Source organism: Gopherus flavomarginatus, chromosome 12 (genome assembly GCF_025201925.1).
Source record: "Gopherus flavomarginatus isolate rGopFla2 chromosome 12, rGopFla2.mat.asm, whole genome shotgun sequence".
In the NCBI taxonomy this organism is placed as follows: Eukaryota; Metazoa; Chordata; order Testudines; family Testudinidae; genus Gopherus; species Gopherus flavomarginatus.
Window position 1 is genome coordinate 26126921 of NC_066628.1, and position 19473 is coordinate 26146393.

The 19473-nt window shown below is 49.0% G+C and overlaps 1 protein-coding gene across 9 annotated transcripts in view; it reads right to left on the reverse strand.

The window, feature by feature from the left end:
• The window catches only part of GAS7 (growth arrest specific 7), a 255175-nt gene that overhangs the window by 80025 nt on the left and 155677 nt on the right, over positions 1 to 19473 (reverse strand). For all 9 annotated transcript variants that reach the window (XM_050919753.1, XM_050919752.1, XM_050919751.1 and 6 more), the window contains one exon: positions 3805 to 3890. In XM_050919753.1, the coding sequence (XP_050775710.1) occupies positions 3805 to 3890 (86 nt within the window). The remainder of the gene's footprint in view (positions 1 to 3804; positions 3891 to 19473) is intronic.

Below are 19473 nucleotides of genomic sequence, written 5' to 3' on the forward strand. Positions count from 1 at the left end.
TTGATAATGATCCAAAGCAGAGTGGACCGACAAATGTTCATTTTCATCATCTGAATCAGAAGCCACCTGCAGAAGGTTGATTTTCTGTTTTGGTGGTACAGGTTCTGTAGTTTCTGCATCAGAATGTTGCTCTTTTAAGACTTCTGAAAGCATGTTCCACACCTTGTCCCGCTCAAATCATATCCCACATCATATTCTTAAACCTTGGGTTGACTGCTGTAGCTATCTTTAGAAATCTCACATTGGTACCTTCTTTGCATTTTGTCAAATTTGCAGTGAAAGTGTTCTTAAAACGAACAACATGTACTGGATCATCATCCAAGACTGCTATAACATGAAATATATGTCAGAATGTGGGTAAAATAGAGCAGGAGACATACAATTCTCCCTCAAGGAGTTCAGTCACAAAAAATAATGCATTAATTAAATTTAACGAGTCATCAGCATAGAAGCATGTCCTCTGGAACAATGGTCGAAGCATGAAGAGACATATAAATCCTTAGAGCATCTGGCATATAAGTATCTTGCGATGCTAGCTACAACAGTTCCATGCGAACACCTGTTCTCACTTTCAGGTGACAGTGTAATTAAGAAGTGAGCAGCATTATTAAGGCTGGCTTTAGGCGAATTAGCCCAATTTCCCTGAATCAGGCCCTGCGCCTAAGAGGGCCGCACGCTAGGGCCCTGTGCCTTAAGCACCTTTTAAATTTTTTTTGTTTATTTACCCAGCCGCAGTCCAGCTTTATGAAGGGCGGGGCATGATTTGAATGCTCGGCAGCAGTCCGGGGCTTCGGCGGCATTTTGGTGGGGGGGGGTCCACTCCGGGAGTCTTTGGTGGCGGGGGGTCCTTTGGTGCTGCGGAAGACCCAGACCGGACTCCCTGCCACCGAAGCCCCAGACCACCACCAGGTATTCAAATTCGGCCCCGCCCTCCATAAAGCCGGCCCTGAGCATTATCCCCTTTAAATGTAAACAAACTTGTTTCTCTTAGCGATTGACTGAACAAGAAGTAGGACTGAGTGGACCTGTAGGCACTAAAGTTGTACATTGTTTTGTTTTTGAGTGTAGTTATGTAACAAAAAAATCTACATTTGTAAGTTGCACTTTCATGATAAGAGATTGCACTACAGTAGTTGTATAAAGTGAATTGAAAAATACTATTTTGTTTATCATTTTTACAGTTCAAATATTTCTAAATAAAATTACATAAATTGAGCGCTGTACACTTTGTATTCTGTCAAGTATCAGAGGGGTAGCTGTGTTAGTCTGGATCTGTAAAAGCAGCAAAGAGTCCTGTTGCACCTTATAGACTAACAGACGTATTGGCGCATGAGCTTTCATGGGTGAATACCCACTTCGTCAGATGTACGCATGTATTCACTCACAAAAGTTCATGCTCCAATACATCTGTTAGTCTATAAGGTGCCACAGGACTCTTTGCTGCTTTTGTATTCTGTGTTGTAACTGCAATTAATATATTTGAAAATGTAGAAAAACATCCAAAAATATTTAATAAGTTTCAGTTGGTATTGTTTAACAGTGCAATTAATCACAATTTTATTTTAGTTAATCATGTGAGTTAACTGTGATTAAATCGACAGCCCTAGTTTGCACTAGTCATCCGGTTTACTCATAAAGGATAAATGGACACAAGTCAGATATTAGGAATGGCAATATACAAAAACCTGTAGGAGAACACTTCAACCTCACTGGCCACACAATAGCAGATGTAAAGGTGGCCATCTTACAGCAAAAGAACTTCAGGACCAGACTTCAAAGAGAAACTGCTGAGTTTCAGTTCATTTACAAATTTGACACCATCAGCTCAGGATTAAACAAAGACTGTGAATGGCTAGCCAACTACAAAAGCAGTTTCTCCTCCCTGGGTGTTCACACCTCAACTGCTAGAAGAGGGCCTCACCCTCCCTGATTGAACTAACCTCATTATCTCCAGATTGATTCTTGCCTGCATATTTATACCTGCTTCTGGCAATTTCCATTACATGCGTCTGAAGAAGTGGGTATTCACCCACGAAAGCTTATGCTCCAATATATCTGTTAGTCTTTAAGCTGCCACAGGACTCTTTGTTGCTGTTTAATCATGTCTGTAAAGGTGCATTCTGGGAACATTGGGCAGTATCCTTCCCTCATGCTCCAAGAACATACATGGCATCAAAAGTATATGGGGCAAAGAACTCGGGGATGCTTATGGCACAGAGTTTGGAGGAAGGAGGACCAGCCAAACTGCAGAATGTCAGTGTGCTGAACCAGCTTATGGGCATATTGCTGTGTCAGCCCAGGCCTTGGGCCACAGTGACACATGGTCAGCTGCCTCATAAAGTACTCACCATGGCGGGTTTTAGAATCACCCACATCTCCTGTTAAAAACCAGTTCCCAAATCATATGGACACAAGACACAGTTAGAGCCAACAAAGCCAGCAGGCTATAGACTGGGTTCAAAGTGGGACTGAAACCAAGGTTTTCCTTTGGTAGCCTGTCTGTGAGTGATTATGGAGGGGGGAAGAGTCAAGGATGACACTGATGGGACACGAAGGAGGGGCCTTTAAGGGGAAATGAGGAGTGGTGTTTTTGCCAGACTGAGTGGACTACAGGGCATCCAAGAGAAGTGTCTGCCACACAAGAGCAAGAGGTCAGGAATAGAGAGGTAGATTTCTGAGGTTTTTTATGTGCAAGTATTTATAGATGGCTTAAGACTATATTGGAAAGTAAGGTAGGTGAAATGTGAACTGCCATGGGCTTATGAAAAGTCAATCATTTCAGATATTTTATTACTGTCTTAGAATGAATTAATTATTACTCTAAGAGCAGAACCATATGATTTTGTATAGATGGATTTTCAGACGTTTTTGACAAAGTTTTATGATAGATTATTGTAAAACTGCTCTAAACAGATGATTTAGAACAGGTCAGTAGGGAGAGAGCAGAAGGTTGGAGTTAAAGGTGTATCTTCTTTGTGGAGATTGGGGAAAGTGGAGTCCTCCAGGGTTCTGTATTGGGACCAGCATTTTAAAACTAGTTTAAATAATGGTTTAGATGAAGCTCTAGTTAAAGTACTCACCGTGATACAGACCCCAGTGCTGTAAATATTTATTCACATACTTAATTTTATGCAGATGAGTAGTGCCTTTGGCTTCATTCAGACTACTCAGGGAGTAAAGTTAAGCATATGTATGCTTGCAGGATTAGGGCCTGCATTTGAAGATGATACTAAACGTTTTGGGGGGGTTAATGCATTATCAGTAACTCACTGAAGTTTAAAAGAGAGGTGTAACTGTAACCATAGCAATGATGCCCTCACTTGACACATGGCTACTGGGTGGTAAAGCCATTTAAATGCATTTTCAAACTTAGCTTTTGTACCACAGTCCCTATAGGAGAGACGTAGTGGATTGCTGCTAGCACATTGCTATCTTATCATTCAACATCAAAAGGCCTCCTTGTGTCTATCACTTTCTTCACAACAAAGCACCATGAGGAAACCACACAGTACAGTTTTCAGAGTAGCAGCTGTTTACCTTTAGTCCTTTTGGTATGATGTCCATCTGTTTGCATTTGGAAAGGAAGATGATGTCTGTCTGTATCTGTATGAGTTTTTTCACGGTACAGTGGGGTTCCACTGTTTGCTGCCTATACACAAACATGCCTGGCTCAGCTCCATACACACTGTGGCTCTGACTGGGTTCTGGCGGTTTCTAAAGCATGCTCACTGTGATTGTCACTGGAGGGCTCACAAACTACCCTAGTCCTTTACACTCCTGCTCAGAATGTTCCCCAAAACCTACCTGGGGGTCCCCGCTGGGTTTTCGGAGACTCATATGACCAGGCTCCATTTGATGCATGGGCGTCACAGGGGTGTGATATCCATTCGCTGTAAGGAACACACAGAGGAGGTTAGAAAGGCTGCTCTAGGCAGCAAATACTTAAATACAGACTTTCAATGGTTTTTGGTCACTTTATTTATCATAATGGTAAACTCACAGAACCCTATAACAGGATACTTCCCTTCCCTACGTGCCGTCTTACACCAGAAGTGCCTGAACTGAACAGACCTCTAAACAGGCATGGGCCTGACTTGACAGAATTGGACGGGGCAATGCCAACCCAGAACCCATTAGTGCATCTAGCCTCTGGGCCCAGGCCTCCTCTCATTGCTCCGGGGCAGGCTGAAGTCAGCAAAGTTAGACGGCTGTAGAAAGAGTCTAAGGGAGACGCCCTAGAACTTGAATCAATTCCCAACAACCTACTTCGTCCCCCCATGTCGCAGATACTAGTTCCCCTTCTGTTCCACAAACCAGCACCCTGAAAACCAGAGGCAAAGGACAACAATCAATGCTGATTACATTTTAAAACATTTGAAAGTCCATCCCCTGATTTTCTCAGGCCTGACTTGTGCTGCTTGGGGCTGGATACTGCATCTGCTCCTTGAAAAGCTGACCCTAAGAATAAAGCAGAAACCAGTCCTGACAATAAATTATGAGTGCAAAGGACTTCTGCACCCTCAGTTTTCAGGGGCTCATACATCCCGGATCATCCTTTTCAGAGCATTTAGCTTGGGTCCATGCCCAAATCTGAATGTCTCCCTAAGGGATGGATGTCTGCAGCTGCCTGTTGCATAGAGCTTGAGAAATGGGGATAGAGGACACTGATCCTGTCTCAAATGAGGGAAGAATCCATGTACATAGCCCTCAGCATCTGCTCCTGGCTCCACCGCACTACGGGATGATTGCTCCAGAAGATGTTTGTGGACAGTATCCATGTGGAGACAGCTGACGTAGCTGTCCCAGTTGACAGGACTACTGACACACCAGTGGAGGAGGAGATGCCTCAGGGTGTATCTGACACACCAGTGGAGGAGGAGGCTCAGGGTGGACACAGCCAGCTGGTTACTTCTAGCAGCAGGCAGTGCTCCACCCCTGCTGCAAACCCTCCTGCTGCGGTAAAAGATAACTGTTATGCTCTTCTTGATACAGGAGAGAAGGAATCACCCCCAACAGTTAAGGAGGGGAAACCTCGTACCCCTAAGGCTGGGAGGTCTGCTGCCACCACTGATAAGAAACGTAGGGTAGTGGTGGTTGGAGACTCTCTGCTGAGGGGGACGGAGACACCCATCTGTCGCCCTGACCGTTCATCCCAGGAGGTAGGCTGCCTGCCAGGGGCCCGTATCCAAGATGTTACAGAGGCATTGTCGAGGATTATCCGGCCTTCTGACTACTACCCCATGCTACTCATCCATGTGGGCACAAATGATACTGCGAGGTGTGACACTGAGCAGACCAAGAGTGACTACAGGGCTCTGGGAGTACGGGTTAAGGAGTTTGGAGCACAGGTGGTATTCTCTTCGATTCTTCCTGTTGAAGGTAGGGGCACGGGCAGAGACAGATGCATTGTGGAGATGAATGCCTGGCTGCGAAGATGGTGTCGCCAGGAGGGCTTTGGCCTCCTTGACCATGGGATGCTATTCGAGGAAGGACTGCTAGGCACAGATGGCGTTCACCTTTCGAAGAGGGGAAAGGCCTTATTTGTGCACAGACTGGCTAACCTAGTAAGGAGGGCTTTAAACTAGGTTCGACGGGGACAGGTGAGCAAACCCCACAGGTAAGTGGGGAACAAGACCTGGGAGATGGGTTGGAAACAGGAGGGAGCACGGGCTATAATGGCAGTGAGGAAGGAGGGTCAGGGCAAACCTGGGAGGCAAGATCAAACCAGTATCTTAGATGCCTATATACAAATGCAAGAAGTATGGGTAATAAGCAGGAAGAACTGGAAGTGCTAATAAATAAATACAACTATGACGTTGTTGGCATTACTGAAACTTGGTGGGATAATACACACGACTTGGAATGTTGGTGTGGAAGGGTATAGTTTGCTCAGGAAGGATAGACAGGGGAAAAAGGGAGGAGGTGTTGCCTTATATATTAAAAATGTACACACTTGGACTGAGGTGGAGATGGACATAGGAGACGGAAGTGTTGAGAGTCTCTGGGTTAGGCTAAAAGGAGTAAAAAACAAGGGTGATGTCGTGCTGGGAGTCTACTACAGGCCACCTAATCAGGTGGAAGAGGTGGATGAGGCTTTTTTCAAACAACTAACAAAATCATCCAAAGCCCAAGATTTGGTGGTGATGGGGGACTTCAACTATCCAGATATATGTTGGGAAAATAACACTGCGGGGCACAGACTCTCCAATAAGTTCCTGGACGGCATTGCAGACAACTTTTTATTTCAGAAAGTTGAAAAAGCTACTAGGGAGGAAGCTGTTCTAGACTTGATTTTAACAAATAGGGAGGAACTTGTTGAGAATTTGAAAGTAGAAGTAAGCTTGGGTGAAAGTGATCATGAAATCATAGAGTTTGCAATTCTAAGGAAGGGTAGAAGGGAGTACAGCAGAATAGAGACAATGGATTTCAGGAAGGCAGATTTTGGTAAGCTCAGAGAGCTGATAGGTAAGGTCCCATGGGAATCAAGACTGAGGGGAAAAACAACTGAGGAGAGTTGGCAGTTTTTCAAAGGGACACTATTAAGGGCCCAAAAGCAAGCTATTCCGATGGTTAGGAAAGATCACCTTGGCTTAACCATGAGATCTTGCGTGACCTACAAAATAAAAAGGCGTCATATAAAAAATGGAAACTAGGTCAGATTACAAAGGATGAATATAGGCAAATAACACAGGAATGCAGAGGCAAGATTAGAAAGGCAAAGGCACAAAATGAACTCAAACTAGCTATGGGAATAAAGGGAAACAAGAAGACTTTTTATCAATACATTAGAAGCAAGAGGAAGACCAAGGACAGGGTAGGCCCACTGCTCAGTGAGGAGGGGGAAAGAGTAACGGGAGACTTGGAAATGGCAGAGATGCTTAATGACTTCTTTGTTTCAGTCTTCACTGAGAAGTCTGAAGGAATGTCTAATATAGTGAATGCTTACGGGAAGAGGGTAGGTTTAGAAGATAAAATAAAAAAAGAGCAAGTAAAAAATCACTTAGAAAAGTTAGATGTCTGCAAGTCACCAGGGCCTGATAAAATGCATCCTAGAATACTCAAGGAGTTAATAGAAGAGGGATCTGAGCCTCTAGCTATTATCTTTGGGAAATCATGGGAGACGGGGGATATTCCAGAAGACTGGAAGGGGGCAAATATAGTGCCCATCTATAAAAAGGGAAATAAAAACAACCCAGGAAACTACAGACCAGTTAGTTTAACTTCTGTGCCAGGGAAGATAATGGAGCAGGTAATTAAAGAAATCATCTGCAAACACTTGGAAGGTGGTAAGGTGATAGGGAATAGCCAGCATGGATTTGTAAAAAACAAATCGTGTCAAACTAATCTGATAGCGTTCTTTGATAGGATAACGAGCCTTGTGGATAAGGGAGAAGCAGTGGATGTGATATACCTAGACTTTAGTAAGGCATTTGATACGGTCTCGCATGATATTCTTATAGATAAACTAGGAAAGTACAATTTAGATGAGGCTACTATAAGGTGGGTGCATAACTGGCTGGATAACCGTACTCAGAGAGTAGTTGTTAATGGCTCCCAATCCTGCTGGAAAGGTATAACAAGTGGGGTTCCGCAGGGGTCTGTTTTGGGACCGGTTCTGTTCAATATCTTCATCAACGATATAGATGTTGGCATAGAAAATACGCTTATTATGTTTGCGGACGATACCAAACTGGGAGGGATTGCAACTGCTTTGGAGGACAGGGTCAAAATTCAAAATGATCTGGACAAATTGGAGAAATGGTCTGAGGTAAACAGGATGAAGTTCAAGAAAGATAAATGCAAAGTGCTCCACTTAGGAAGGAACAATCAGTTTCACACATACAGAATGGGAAGAGACTGTCTAGGAAGGAGTATGGCAGAAAGAGATCTAGGGGTCATAGTAGACCACAAGCTTAATATGAGTCAACAGTGTGATACTGTTGCAAAAAAAGCAAACGTGATTCTGGGATGCATTAACAGGTGTGTTGTAAACAAGACACGAGAAGTCATTCTTCTGCTTTACTCTGCGCTGGTCAGGCCTCAGCTGGAGTATTGTGTCCAGATGTGGAGAAATTGGAGAGGGTCCAGAGAAGAGCAACAAGAATGATTAAAGGTCTTGAGAACATGACCTATGAAGGAAGGCTGAAGGAATTGGGTTTGTTTAGTTTGGAAAAGAGAAGACTGAGAGGGGACATGATAGCAGTTTTCAGGTATCTAAAAGAGTGTCATCAGGAGGAGGGAGAAAACTTGTTCACCTTAGCCTCCAATGATAGAACAAGAAGCAATGGGTTTAAACTGCAGCAAGGGAGATTTAGGTTGGACATTAGGAAAAAGTTTCTAACTGTCAGGGTAGTTAAACACTGGAATAGATTGCCTAGGGAAGTTGTGGAATCTCCATCTCTGGAGATATTTAAGAGTAGGTTAGATAAATGTCTATTAGGGATGGTCTAGACAGTATTTGGTCCTGCCATGAGGGCAGGGGACTGGACTTGATGACCTCTCAAGGTCCCTTCCAGTCCTAGAGTCTATGAATCTATGAATCTATGAAACAGCCATTTCTACTGCTAATGGCTGTTCTCCTGGGCTGTGACTTACTGGAGGGCTCCTGGGAGACTGAATGTCAGGCAGGCAGCTGCAGGGCTATTAGAGCTCTGCCATTACCCTGTCAGGCTGATGGTATGAGCTGCCACGGAGCTGCAAGTGGCACCTAAACTGACAATGTCTAAGGCCGTAGGAGTGAGGGAAGGGTGTTGGGAGAGAGAAACCTGCAGTGCTGTGTTGCTGTGCTCTTAGAAATGAGTCACTGTTTATATTCTGGGAGCACATGGAGTGAGGTCAGGACTCCTTTGTGCTGTGCACAGGACACAAAGGGAAGCAGACTGTCCCTGCCCCAAAGAGATTACAATCTGAATAGACCAGACAGGCAAACACAAAGAGACAAGATCCTAGCCAGGTTGGAAAGAGGTACTTACGTTATAGTTATTGGATTTGTGCCTTTCATAGGAATCTTTAATTGCAAATTTTAGATGTTCTATAAATAGAGTCCTGCAAATCTGCAGGTATCCACTTTATATCTGTGGATATCCACAAACCATTACTACAGATAGCAGTGAGGATGCAGATACAGAGTAGAGTTCTGACACGGATCCTCCACCTGTCCTGGGCGGTGGACCGGGGGTCAGGAACACAGGCTGGAGGCTGCTCAGGCTCTGAGCTGCCCCCCGCCACCCAGAGCCAGGTCCAGGATTGCCACTCTGGCAACTGTGGGGAGCCTAGGTCTCTCCACGTGCCCTGAATGGGAGGGCTATGGGGCAGGGATGCTGGACAGAGGGGCAGGGACATTTGGCAGGGGGATGGGGGGCAGGGACACTTGGCGAGGGGCTGCTTGGATCCCCCACCCAGGACAGGTGGAGGGTCCCCACAGTTGCCACCGTGGTTCTCCCCAACTGGGCTCCGGCAGAGGGGATGCCTCAGAGCTTCAGCCTGGTCCTCAGTGTAGAACTCTGCAAATCTCTGGATGTGAATATCCACAGATAATTCTTGCGGTTAGCGGATTGGATGCGAATACATATTTCTATATCCGGGCAGGGCTCTACCTATAAATTGCAGGCTGCAAATCTAGGAACAATTGGTCAAAAGACGAACAACTAACAAAGAGAGTCTTCTCTGAGAATAAGATACCTCCCCTTGTGAAAAACACAAGGTTGGCATACACGTGTACTTTATTTTTAAAAAACCCAAATAAGTTATAAAGAGATTTGGTTTATTCAGGATATTACAAAGACGAGTGATGCTTAAGATGTGTTACCAGAGTCATAAACAAAGCCATAAAAGCACCCTATTCACCCTTCCTCTTCGCAAAGAGAAAAACCTTTAGTTTTAAACCCACACAAAGAATTCTAGAAATATCCTCACTGAAACTGATTTATTTTATATGTTTTCTAAAGCCTTCATTCGTCAAACTTTAGGAACATTTATGGTTGGGAAATGTTTTACAGAAGACTGATTACTACTAACTCATGTTTTCTCTTGAAGGTGAACCTTTGAATTGTCTTTCAAATACCTAAGATGATATAAGCTTTGTTTGAGATGTTTATTTGCAAATGTTCTGTATTTAAATTTAATCAATCCATACAATAACTGCCCAATACCATTGTTATATGAATAATGAGATGTTTTCTGTACAAATATGAAATCAAATGACCTTGCTGGAACTGAGAACTATTATAAGAAGCCACTTGGGTATAGAATTATTTATATTCATTGGGAAATTAATTAGTTATCTGCCAGGGCTTAAGTAGCTCCTTATCAAATTCAAGAAGACAAGAAGAACTTCTCCACGGACAGTTAAGAAGAAAAGACAGTGTTTTATTTGATCACCATTTAAGTTTAAAGACTCTCTTTAAGAATAATTTGTATTTAAAATGATGTTAAGGGCTGAAATACAGGAAATAGCAATGTTTGTATTCCTTTGAAACAGAATTTAAACTCCTGTTAAAACCTGATGGAACGAATGGGATAGCTCAGAAAATGGAACGAATAAAAGAGTTACAGCCCTGCTGCACATGCATACCTAGAATGGAAGACACGATCAAAATCAGCCCATGAAGGTGCTGAGCCAATGAAAGGTGACAGTGGCTGATACTTGACTCCAGTCAAGCCCTTGAAAGAGATGTGCTGTCCAGCTCCAGTTAGATCATGGAAAGAGAGGAGTATAATTCCTCTGAAGTGAGAGACTCCCTCTCTGATTATGGTTTTATGCTCTTACACACACTTACACTCTGATGCTTCCACACTTACACTCTCTTGAGCTTTTATGTTCATTCTCACACAAACTCAGCCTGTTAATGTATTCTCATCAAACCTCCAAGCCAACACCTCAAGAAGCAAACGAAGAGCAGCAAGACAACCAAGAAGAACAAAGAAGCTACAACACAGCACCAAGAAGTAACTTTCAGTCCAGCACGGCTTCTGCACACGGTGATATCTCAGAGACCTCGGCACTACTGGTGAAATGGAGTTTGCAAAAGCACTGCCAAGGGTTTAGATTTAAATGTTCTTGCAATAATTCTAATGGGATATGGAAATACTATGGTAATTTAGGGTACTAAAAGCTTCTCCTGTTAAACAACAGATTGTCCAGAACACATACACCAGGAGAGAAGACAGCAGTTAACCTTCATAAACAGATTTAATTGAAAATTTAAAGTTCTTAATATTTATTAATTTGCCTGTCTCCACACTGCTCCTTGAATTGGTTCTTTTATTAACTTTGTCCAATTTCATAGGACTTAGTTGAGGTCACTCACCTCTGCCTATTTATCGACTGTTTAGATTATCCATGATAAACCAAACAGGATTCACTGACCCTTAGACAAAGCCCCTGTGCCCACCTCTTAATCAGGACTCATTGCTGAGCTGGGGAATAATGCACTCTGGTCCTAACTTACACAGAGGAGAGCATCCCAGAGACCAGGCCACTCTTCAAGGTGTAATCTCTGAGGACAGCTCTCCAAGAGAGACACAAGAGGAATGTGTAACTGAAGGAATCTTTGTTTTCTGGTTGCTTGTGTTCTGTCTGGGTTGAGGTTTGTTTATCTGTTTCTTTCTTTCCTTTCCTTACTTACAGGAGGTTGGCAATTAATCCTTTGGGAGTATATTGCTTGTCTTTCATTACACAGTACCTCCCCTAATGCCTGCGAAGAACCCCATGTGCCTACAGTACAGGGCATCACATCCTTGAGTGAGCATTGAGATAGCCAATCAGATCCATCCCCTACCATTTCTTGTTTATCTGCACTCCACATTTTTAGTATTTTAAGGGATAAAATTACTTGGTGCTCAAGAACTTACAACACCCCTTCTTCCCCCACCGTCACTGCCCCAGTGGAGTTCTGCTGCTGGCTGCTTTCTACCCACCCCTCTCAGGAGTAAGGTGCTTGTGGCTAGTTCCTGCCCGAAAGCTGGATCCCCAGCTACTCCTCTCCCTCCGCTCTCTCTCCCAGTCATGGGCTGCACTCCCTGAAGAGTGAACCCTGGTATAAGGTAGGGGAGGTGCTACAGCTGAGCCTGTCCCCTGCGTATAGGAGACAAATTGAGTCACCTGCATTCCCACGAAGAACGCAGAATTTGAAACCTTTGCAAACTAGCCCTGCTTGCTCTGAGCCTAAGGGTGGGTGGGTCTGGGTGGGAGGTGTGGCTCTACAGATCCCCTGCCTGTGTTGGTGACTGCCAGGGAAGTCTCCCCTCCCTTCGGCTGATGGGACTGCAACCAGCTAATGAGCAACTGGTCAGTCAGCATGGGCTGCAGACAGTGCAGTACTGACAGGTCTGGGGCTCACAGCCAAGGTGCCAGGAAATGGGCACTGGAAGTGCAGCCTTCCGAACTAAATGAGCCCATTCTGGTGGCTGGCTGGGTGGGGCTCTACTGAGTGAGCGTCATAGAAGATTAGGGTTGGAAGAGACCTCAGGAGATCATCTAGTCCAAACCCCTGCTCAAAACAGGACCACCCCCAAATAAATCATCCCAACCAGGGCTTTGTCAAGCCAGGCCTTAAAAACCGCTAAGGATGGAGATTCTACTACCTCCCTAGGTAACCCATTCCAGTGCTTCACCACCCTCCTAGTGAAATAATTTTTTCCTAATATCCAAGCTAGACCTCCCCACTGCAACTTGAGACCATTGCTTCTTGTTCTGTCATCTTCCACCACTGAGAACAGCCTAGCTCCCTGCTCTTTGGAACCCCCCTTCAGATAGTTGAAAGCAGCTATCAAATCCTCCCTCACTTTTCTCTTCTGCAGACTAAATAATCCAAGTTCCCTCAGCCTCTCCTCATAAATCATGTGCTCCAGCCCCCTAATCATTTTTGTTGCCCTCCACTGGACTCTTTCCAATTTGTCCACATTCTTCCTGTAGTGGGGAAACCAAAAACTGGACACAATACTCCAGATGTGGCCTCACCAGTGCTGAATAAACATCTGACCTGCAGCTTCAAACTGTCCCCCGCCCTGGAGCGATGCGGCCTGCATGGACACTCACATAACACAGAATCTACGGGCAAAGTGAAGGCCGGATCTTCAACTGGGATACATTGGTATCGCTCCATTGGACTCAATGGACCAGATCCCCAGCTGGTGTAGATCTGTAGAAAGGGATCCTTGGATGTACAAATGGGGGAATCTCGAGCAGAAGTAGATTGGCTGTGTTACCTCTGAATTTGGCACTGGTGCAGGAATCCTGGGTCCAGTTTTGGAGCCCACAATTGAAGAAGTAGGTTGATAAATTGGATAATGTTCAGATTAGAGCCATAGGAATGATTAAATGATTGGAAAACATGTCTTAGAGTGACACGCTCCAGGACATTAATCTATTTAGTTTAACAAAGAGAAGAGTAAAGAGGGACTTGATTACGGTCTATAATGGGGAACAAAAATTTGATAATGAGCTCTTCAATCTAGCAGAGAAAAATATAACATGATCCAATGGCTCTGTCTGTTTTCAGCCCCTCCTCAGAGCTGTGCGCACTTCAGTTGGTTCCTGATATGGGAAGGGATTGTGGGGCTCCCCTTTCTGCTCAGCAGAGTCACAGCTACCCCAAGCATAGCACTGCCCCAGGCCCACCATCTGCCCAGACCCCCTGTCTACTCTTCAGCAGCCCCTACACAAGGGGACTGTGAATGGGGGCTCTGGGAACCAGACCGCTTGCTGCTGTAACTTACCTTTCCCTGGGGTGGTAGGGCTACGTGTGGGCACTGCCTGGCCGCTGCAGGGACTCACCACACTGCCCTCAGGAGTTCCCCACTTTGCACTGTCAGCCTTCTTCACTGTGAAGGGGTGGGAGCCAGGCCCAGAGGAAAGGTACTTCTCTCTTCCCCTTCCCTGTGTGCACTGCTCTCCTCTCCTTCCCAATGCAGCTTTCCCTTTGACACTCTCCTCCCGCATGCAGCACTCCCTTCCCTTTGACACTCCCCTCCCTCCTCTCCTCCCCCATGCAGCACTCCCTTCCCTTTGACACTCCCCTCCCTCCTCTCCTCCCCAATGCAGCACTCTCTTCCCATTGACACTCCCCTCTCTGCTCTCCTCCCCCATGCAGAACTCCCTTCCCATTGACACTCCCCTCCCCCTCTCTTCCCCCGTGCAGCATTCCCATCCCTTTAACGCTCTCCTCCCTCCTCTCCCCCCCCATGCTGCACTCCCTTCCCATTGACACTCCTCTCCTCCCCCATGTAGCACTCCCTTCTGCTTTCTTTAAAGCTCCTCTGGGCAGTGCTCCCCTTTCCTCCCCTCCCCTACACTGCACTCTCTTCCCCTCCCCCGTGCAGCATTCCCCTCCACACATGCTGTAGCTGACAGAGGCCTTGTCACCAGGACATGGGCTGTTGCCCAGCGGCATTTGCTGAGCTGTGAGCTTGTCCTGGGCTTCCCCAAGCAGGGCACACACTTTGGCTCTCACACTGCTGTGTGGCTCCTTGGCATGGTCAATGAGCTGGGCTAAGGCCTTTCCCCCTTGCAGGTGCAAGGTCGACAGACCTCGATTTGTGGCGGCTGGGATCAAACCTGGGCCCTCTGGAGCTTAATGTGTGAGCCTCTACTGCGTGAGCCATAAGACACGTGTCTCTCAGCCAAGGCTGTAGCACAAATCCCTAGCTAGTCTAGATGTCATTAGAGGAAGACACAGCGCCACATCCAGCAGGCCTGGGTTACCCAGGCTGCATCCTGTGTGGGGATTGGGCCTACCCTGTCTCCCTCCTGCACCCCTTGTGGCCTCTGCTCCCTCCCCTCGCGGGGGTCTGCCCTGCCCCTGGGGCAGCAGCTGTAGCTGAGCTGGCTTTCTGCAGGGGGCAGCGCCACATCAGCTGTAGCTCAGTGTGATGCAGTAGGGACTGTCTGTGTGGGGAGTGGGAGAGCAGGGGAGGACTTTAGGGGATGGACGATGCCAGGGCCTGTAACCTGAGCTAGGTAAGGGAGGGGAAAGGTCAACACCTTTGCCCGGGAAGAGAACAAAGGAAGGGAGTGGCAGGAGGGAAGCAGTTTGAGTTTGGGCTTGGGGCTGTGTGGGCGGAATTCAGGGTATCCTAGCTAGGATCCAAGCACCCTGAAAGCCCAGAAGGACTCGGTGGAGGGGTCCTGACTGTGCCTGCAAGCTGTGCTGTAACCTGTGTTCCTGTTGTCCAATAAACCTTCTGTTTTACTGGCTGGCTAAGAATCACTGCGGGTCCCAGGAAGAGGGGTGCAGGGCCGGACTCCCCCACACTCCGTGACAACTGGTGGCAGCGGTGGGATATACTGCACCCCGTGGACGGCGCTTCCTGCAGTAAGTGACTGGGGAGCAGTAAAACGAAGGGGTGATTAGCCCCTGGGAGTGTGTGCCCAGTGAGAAGGACTTTGCAGTAACAGGGTCCCCCGGGGGATTGCAGCGAGCGGTCCCAGGGGCGAAGGAGTCTGCAGCTCAACCCTGGCAGAGAGGTGGTGACCTCAAGAAGGGCTGGTGCACTAGGGGTCCCCCTGGAAACCGTAGGGAGCGGCGAGCACCCCAGCCTGTGAGTGGCCAGCAGGAAGATGTATGCCAAGCGGCGCAAGTGCGACCTGCTGGAGCTATGCAAGCAGAGGGGGTTGCACCCGGGGAGACGCACAAGGACCAGCTGATTGTCCAGCTGGAGCAGGGAGACCACATGAATGAACGGAGCCCTGTCTCTGAGGGAAGCAGCCGGGCAGATGCAGCGCAGGCACCAGTGTCTGTCCCCACTGGGAATGGTCAGCCGGCGGACGAGGGCTTCCCGAGACCCCCCCTTCCTAGGCGTAGGGGAAGGGTGGGGAGGAGCCCAGTGTATACCGAGGGCACCGTGACACCCCCGGCCAGCAGGGGAGCCTCCCGGCGAAGCTCACCCCCCAGCAGGGGATCCTCCCGGCAACGCTCGGCATCCGTGGAGCGGAGGCGGCTGGAATATGAAAGGGAGCTGAAATGGGGGGAGCTCGAGTTAAAGAGGCAAGAGCTGGAGGAGAAGGCGAAACAGCGTAAACATGAGGAGAACCAGCGTAAACATGAGGAGAACCAGCGCCACCGTGAGTGGGAGGAGAAGGAGAACCAGCGTAAACATGAGCGGGAGGAGAAGGAGAAACAGCGTAAACATGAGCTGGAGCTGGCCCGGCTGAGGAGCAGTGAGGCCCCGGCTGCGGTGAGTGAGGGGGGACCCAAGCCTACAAAGAGCTTTGATAAGCACTTGCTGCCCCGGCGTAAGGAGGGGGAGGACATAGATACCTTCCTGACGGCCTTTGAGAATGCCTGCGAGCTGCACAGGGTTGACCCTGCAGGCAGGATCGCAGTTCTCACCCCCTTACTGGACTCCACAGCCGTGGAGGTGTACAGCCGACTGAAAGGGGCGGAGGCAGGGGACTACGAACTGTTCAAACAGGCCCTGCTCCGCGAGTTTGGGCTGACTCCCGAGATGTACCGGAAAAAGTTCCGGAGCCAGCGTAAAACCCGTGAGGTTACATACCTACAACTGGTCAACCGGGCGCAGGGGTATGCTCGCAAGTGGACAGCTGGGGCCCAAACTAAAGAGGACCTGCTTGACCTATTCATACTGGAGCACCTGTACGAGCAGTGCCCGTCCGACCTGAGGCTGTGGTTGATGGACCAGAAGCCGGAGAACCCGCAGCATGCAGGCCAGCTGGCCGACCAATTTGTGGACAGTTGGGCAGGGGATGGCAGGGAGGAGTCTCGAAGGAGCAGGCCTGCCTCAACGCAGAGAGAGAGTCATCATGGGACCTCCCAAAAGGGGCCTATGGAGAACCCCCCCCCAAAAGGGGAACATCCAGCGGCAGGTCCCTCCGACCCACTCAAGGGGACCCACGAGATATGGGCTGCTATCGCTGTGGCCAACGAGGTCACATACGGGCCCAGTGCCCCAAGCTCAGGGACAGACCAAGCAGACCCAATCCGCAGAGGGTGGACTGGGTAAAAACCCAATCGGAGGAGGGGCTACATTCCCAGGAAAGGGGGGCTGGCAACATACCACCTGTGGATGCTCCAGGTTCCGGGGTTTTGGTTTACCGGGTGGGCGCGGGGCTGCCCCTCCGGAAAGAGTGCATTGTTTCCCTGGAAGTGGATGGGAGGAAGGTCACTGGGTACTGGGACACGGGCGCAGAGGTGACGCTGGCCCGGCCCGAGGTGGTGGCCTCAGATCGGATGGTGCCCGACACCTACCTGACCCTGATGGGTGTGGGCGGGACCCCATTCAAGGTACCCGTGGCAAGGGTACACCTGAAATGGGGGGCCAAGGAGGGCCCCAAGGATGTGGGGGTACACCAATATTTGCCCACTGACGTGTTAATGGGAGGGGACCTTGAGGACTGGCCTAGTAACACCCAGAGTGCCCTGGTCGTGACTCGTAGTCAGAGTCGGCAAAGGGCACTGCTCCCCGACAACGGGGAAGGTACTCGACCCGAGGTGCAGGACCCTAACCCAGGGAGCGGGGAACGCCCAGGGGCACGGTTCAGAGAGGCTGCGGCCTCAGACCCAGCCAGCAAGAGAGAGCCGGTCCCCATCCCTGTCCCAGCTGCTGAGTTCCAGGCCGAGTTGCAGAAAGATCCCTCCTTGCGGAAGCACAGGGACCGGGCTGACCTTAGTGCGGTACAGACCATGAGGAGAGGTTGCAAGGAGAGGTTCCTGTGGGAGAAGGGGTTCCTGTACCGAGAATGGGCTCCCCCAGGGGAAGTAGAGTCATGGGGGATCAGGAGGCAGCTGGTGGTTCCCCAGAAGTTCCGTCACAAGCTGTTGTACCTGGCCCATGACATCCCTCTCGCAGGGCACCAGGGAATCCGGCACACCAGGCAGAGGCTGCTACAGAACTTTTACTGGCCTGGGGTCTTTACCCATGTCCGACAGTACTGCCAATCCTGTGACCCCTGCCAGAGGGTGGGGAAGGCCCGGGACAAGGGGAAAGCGGCTTTGAGGCCTTTACCCATCATAGAAGAACCTTTCCAGAAGGTGGCCATGGACATAGTGGGACCCCTCAGCAAGACGACCCGGTCAGGGAAGAAATACATCCTGGTGGTGGTGGATTTTGCCACTCGCTACCCCGAGGCGGTGGCCTTGTCCTCTATCGAAGCAGACACAGTGGCAGATGCGCTGCTGACAATTTTCAGCTGGGTGGGGTTCCCCAAGGAGGTCTTAACGGACCAGGGGTCCAACTTCATGTCGGCCCTGCTCCGGTCCTTATGGCAGAAATGTGGGGTCCAGCACAACTGGGCCTCAGCGTATCACCCCCAGTCCAACGGGTTGGTAGAAAGGTTCAACGGGATGCTGAAGATGATGCTAAAAACATTTATGAACCAGCACCCACAAGATTGGGACAAGTACTTACCTCACCTGCTGTTTGCGTACAGGGAGGTACCCCAGGAATCTACTGGGTTTTCACCTTTCAAACTGTTGTATGGAAGGCGGGTGAGGTGGCCCCTAGACCTGATGAGGGACGAATGGGAGGGGAAGGCCGCTCCCGAGGGAGAGTCAGTGGTGGAGTATGTCCTGACCTTCCGGGAAAGACTGGCCGAGCTCATGGGCCTGGCCAGGGAGAATCTGGCCCGAGCCCAGAGGAGGCAGAAGGTCTGGTATGACTGCACAGCACGAGCCCGTGCCTTCGCCACCGGGGATCAGGTGATGGTTCTCATCCCCGTGAGGAGAAACAAACTCCAGGCCGCCTGGGAAGGGCCCTTCAAGGTTATCAAGCAACTGAATGAGGTAAACTATGTGGTGGAGCTGTCAAACCGGACACATCACCGTCGGGTGTACCATGTGAACATGATGAAACCATACTATGACAGGGGGAATGTGGTGTTGGCCGTGTGTGGACATTGGGAGAAGCAGGGAGATGACCCCTTAGTAGATCTATTCCCTGGGACAAAGGCTGGTTCCCCCCTGGAGGCAATTCCCCTCTCTGATCAACTGACCCCGGGCCAGCACGCTGAGATCAGGGGGGTGCTGCATCTATACCGACAGCTGTTTTCCAGCCAGCCTGGACGCACTAATTTGACTGTCCACCGGGTGGAGACCGGGTCACATCCCCCTATAAGATGCTCCCCTTTTCGGGTCACTGGTAAAACTGCCCAGGATCTTGAAAGAGAGGTCAGGGACATGCTGGCTTTGGGGGTGATCCAGCCGTCTTCCAGCCCTTGGGCCTCGCCAGTGATGCTAGTCCCCAAGAAGGATGGGTCAATCCGGTTCTGTGTGGACTATCGAAAGCTCAATGCCATCACAGTATCTGATGCCTACTCTATGCCCAGGCCTGACGAGCTCCTAGACAAGCTGGGAGGTGCTCGGTACCTCACCACTATGGATCTTACCAAAGGCTACTGGCAAGTGCCGCTGGACGCAGATGCCAGGCTGAAATCGGCCTTTATCACCCCTCTGGGGCTCTATGAGTTTCTGACCCTGCCCTTCGGCCTCAAGGGAGCGCCGGCCACCTTCCAGCGCC